Source organism: Fragaria vesca, linkage group LG6 (assembly GCF_000184155.1).
Source record: "Fragaria vesca subsp. vesca linkage group LG6, FraVesHawaii_1.0, whole genome shotgun sequence".
Lineage (NCBI taxonomy): Eukaryota > Viridiplantae > Streptophyta > Magnoliopsida > Rosales > Rosaceae > Fragaria > Fragaria vesca.
Genome location: NC_020496.1, coordinates 11,699,857 through 11,702,764, shown reverse-complemented (window position 1 = coordinate 11,702,764; position 2,908 = coordinate 11,699,857). Strand labels below are relative to the sequence as shown.

Here is a 2,908-nt window from a genome sequence, read left to right as displayed (position 1 = left end):
AATATTGATGCCTGCAATTGTTTATTTTTTGCCCTTTGGGCAGTATTTCTTAATTATTATGGCTCTGCTGTATTTTTCCTTGGAAACTGATCTAGATCTTTTGTTTCACCCCACAATATTTCTTGGACAAAAATGAGTGTCCCCATGAACATGACCCCCGATCGTCATATGGGAGATCATGAGTTTACATTAGCAAGTTTATATTTGTAACAAAATAAGGATTTATTTATGCCCTTACAAGCCATTAACATTCACGACTACATTTGATCATTTTGATGATCATGAAACTTAATGGATGAAAGTGCCTTGTTGTAGAGTTTTCCTTTGATACCAAGGTACTCTTTCCAAGTGACCGGGCGGTAAAGAGAAGGGTGACTTGGGGTGACCAATTTCGAATGAGGCGAGATTTGAACGTTAATCGGTGGCCCATATAGGTAAGCCACCGATAGACGTTGTTGACTTCGGTTGACTATTGCCCGGTGAAGCACATTCTGGTACTCCCCGTTGGACAAGATATGAATGAGATCGCCAATGTTGATCACCAAAGCTCCGGCGACGGGCGGAACAGTGAGCCACCCGGCGCCTTCACGAAGAACTTGCAGGCCACTTATGTTGGATTGGTGGATGATTGTGAGGAGGGTTGAGTCCGTATGCTCGGCCAGACCCATGGCCCGACTAGGATCCGGACAAGCCGGGTAGGAATTCAATTGTAGAGCATTGGATGCGTCTTCAAAGCCACCTTTTGGGCCGGCCCAACTGACGTCTTCCTTGGATATCCCCAATGATCCAAATATTAGCCACATCAGCCTCCCTGCTAGCTTCTTCATCTCTGTCTCGTATTCTTCTACCATACAACTGGGAGAAAAAGGAGAAGATTCAACACTGTTAGCAAGTTGCTATTATGATGGGATATTTGAAGAAATAAACAGTATTGAGAAGTAGATTGATATATCTTTTGGACATTATGAGACCAAATCTTGTACGTGGGTCCTTATTAGTTAACACTATCATCTTTCCTAATAGCATAATGGGTATATGGCTACAGTAATTTCAGCACCCAAAAACAATCGAAGTCTTACAAAAATGATAAAAAAAAATAATAATAAGAAAATGAGCTAGCTTATTGGTTCTACTTGTACTGTGATCCAGTGACCGTACCAGAATTTGTTGTAATCTTGGGGCCAGAGTTGTCGAAAATGTTCAAGTGGTGAGCCAACAAGGGTGAAGCCCTCGGACCACATGAGTTTTTGGAAAAACGAAGATATCCGATGGATTCCATAACCAGAAATTCCGTCGGCCGGTCGAGCGGCTTTGAGCTTCTGCTGAACTGGCAGAGAGAAGAGGCTTCGACAAGTTGATTCAATATCATGAACAAGCTTCTGTGGGACTCCATGGTTTGTGACTTGGAACACACCCCATGTTTTACATGCATGTCCTATGAGTTTAATGACATTTTGGTCATTTAGATCGATGACCGGAACACACAGATCAGAGCCGAATGGAGAGTCCAGAGATGGGAACTCGTCGAGTTGATTAGTCCATGCATATGAGTCTGGTAACTCGTGTAGTGAGTTGAAGTCTGCAGGGTAGTGTTTATGGGGGTGGGATGGAAAGGCTTCGGAGATTCTTACAGGCATAGTGAGAATGTTGCTGTGTAGTGTTGTTAAGAAACTCGATCAAGTGGAACAGAACGGAGAAGTATATATAGGTAGAGATGAGAGAGAGAGAGAGAGAGAGAGAGAGAGAGGAGAGAGAGAGAGAGAGGACGACTAACTGAGTCTGTGAGAGTTGTGTGTTGGAGGCGGTATAGCCGTTTTAAATCTTTCTTTTAATTTGAAGGGTCAATGTTAAGAGACAAAAGTTTCATTTTACTTGTTATTAGCTTTTGTTATGATCGGATCGTCAGATTTCTTATAATTATATGCATCTCATAATGTACTTGGCATATAAAAGGGAAAAGATACTGTACTGATTTACCACAACCAATAATGACAAGTCTGTTTGTAAATTATCTAGATAAATTTGTTTAATTACTCAGAAAAAGAATTGAGAAAATGTTATAATATTACTAGTCTATGTCATTGAGCAAGAAGAAGATAAAGGAAGGAAAAGGACCATTATTAGTTGTCCTCTACAATTAGTACAAACTACAAACAATAGTATAACTCAATAATAAGAAAATTAAGAGGCATCTTAATTAACCCTCTAATTAGACAGTCACATTACATGGAAGGAGATTGCTCTAGCTCCCTGTCTCCCCTCTCTCCATGTGCCTTTGTCTTGTCCTCAAGTAAATATCGTCTTAATCAAAACACTCCACCCTCCTCAATCTCATGATGACCTAATTGATCTTTCACTACAAAACAGCCTCCTCAATCTCTGGTTAATGTGTAAATTAACCAGAAACTATTCGATAACTAGAAATGTATGAGCTATTATGCCAATAATCTATTTGAAAACTGATAAATTAATATTACAGATTTTTAGTTTTACCTTAGTACATTTCTATTTCATGTGACAGTAAAAGTTCAAATTACTTCAATAATAATACTGACATGTTTGTAATTTAATATCAAACAAAATATATCCAGGGTTATATTTTAGAATTTAGATAAATTCTCGTCGACTATAAAAAAACACAATTTTTGGCCGGCCTGCGAAAGGGCAAATCTGGATGCAACTACGGCTGAGGTAGAACGAGTAGTGCATCTCCTATGCTTTTCACTTAGACATTTGGTCATTTCCAAGAAAAGTAGTAAAGTCTTTTTTGGTTTTAGTGGTTAGGATTTGGTCATTTGAGTTGCTTGTCCGATATGGCCGCAATGGGGCTCTCGAAAAGCCACCACCTCCCCTAACACTGAAAGCAAATTACTGTACAGTTTTCGGATGTGTTCCAAACCAATTTCCC

General features: G+C 39.5%; 1 protein-coding gene across 1 annotated transcript; it reads right to left on the bottom strand.

The window, feature by feature from the left end:
- Nucleotides 1-202: 202 nt before the first annotated feature.
- On the bottom strand, nucleotides 203-1,761 carry LOC101307129 (gibberellin 3-beta-dioxygenase 1-like). Its single transcript, XM_004302902.1, has 2 exons — nucleotides 1,159-1,761; nucleotides 203-855 (listed from the first exon to the last, which is right to left on the bottom strand). The coding sequence occupies exons 1-2, from the start codon at nucleotides 1,635-1,637 to the stop codon at nucleotides 258-260; spliced, it is 1,077 nt and encodes a 358-aa protein (XP_004302950.1). The 5' UTR covers nucleotides 1,638-1,761; the 3' UTR covers nucleotides 203-257.
- Between the last annotated feature and the right edge of the window lie 1,147 nt (nucleotides 1,762-2,908).

Excerpts from the sequence above, each read along its gene's own strand:
- LOC101307129 (XM_004302902.1), bottom strand. The coding sequence starts at position 1,637 with ATGCCTGTAAGAATCTCCGAAGCCTTTCCATCCCACCCCCATAAACAC. Across the intron at positions 856-1,158 it reads CAAGATTACAACAAATTCTG|TTGTATGGTAGAAGAATACG; the intron begins GTACGGTCACTG and ends TTTTTCTCCCAG.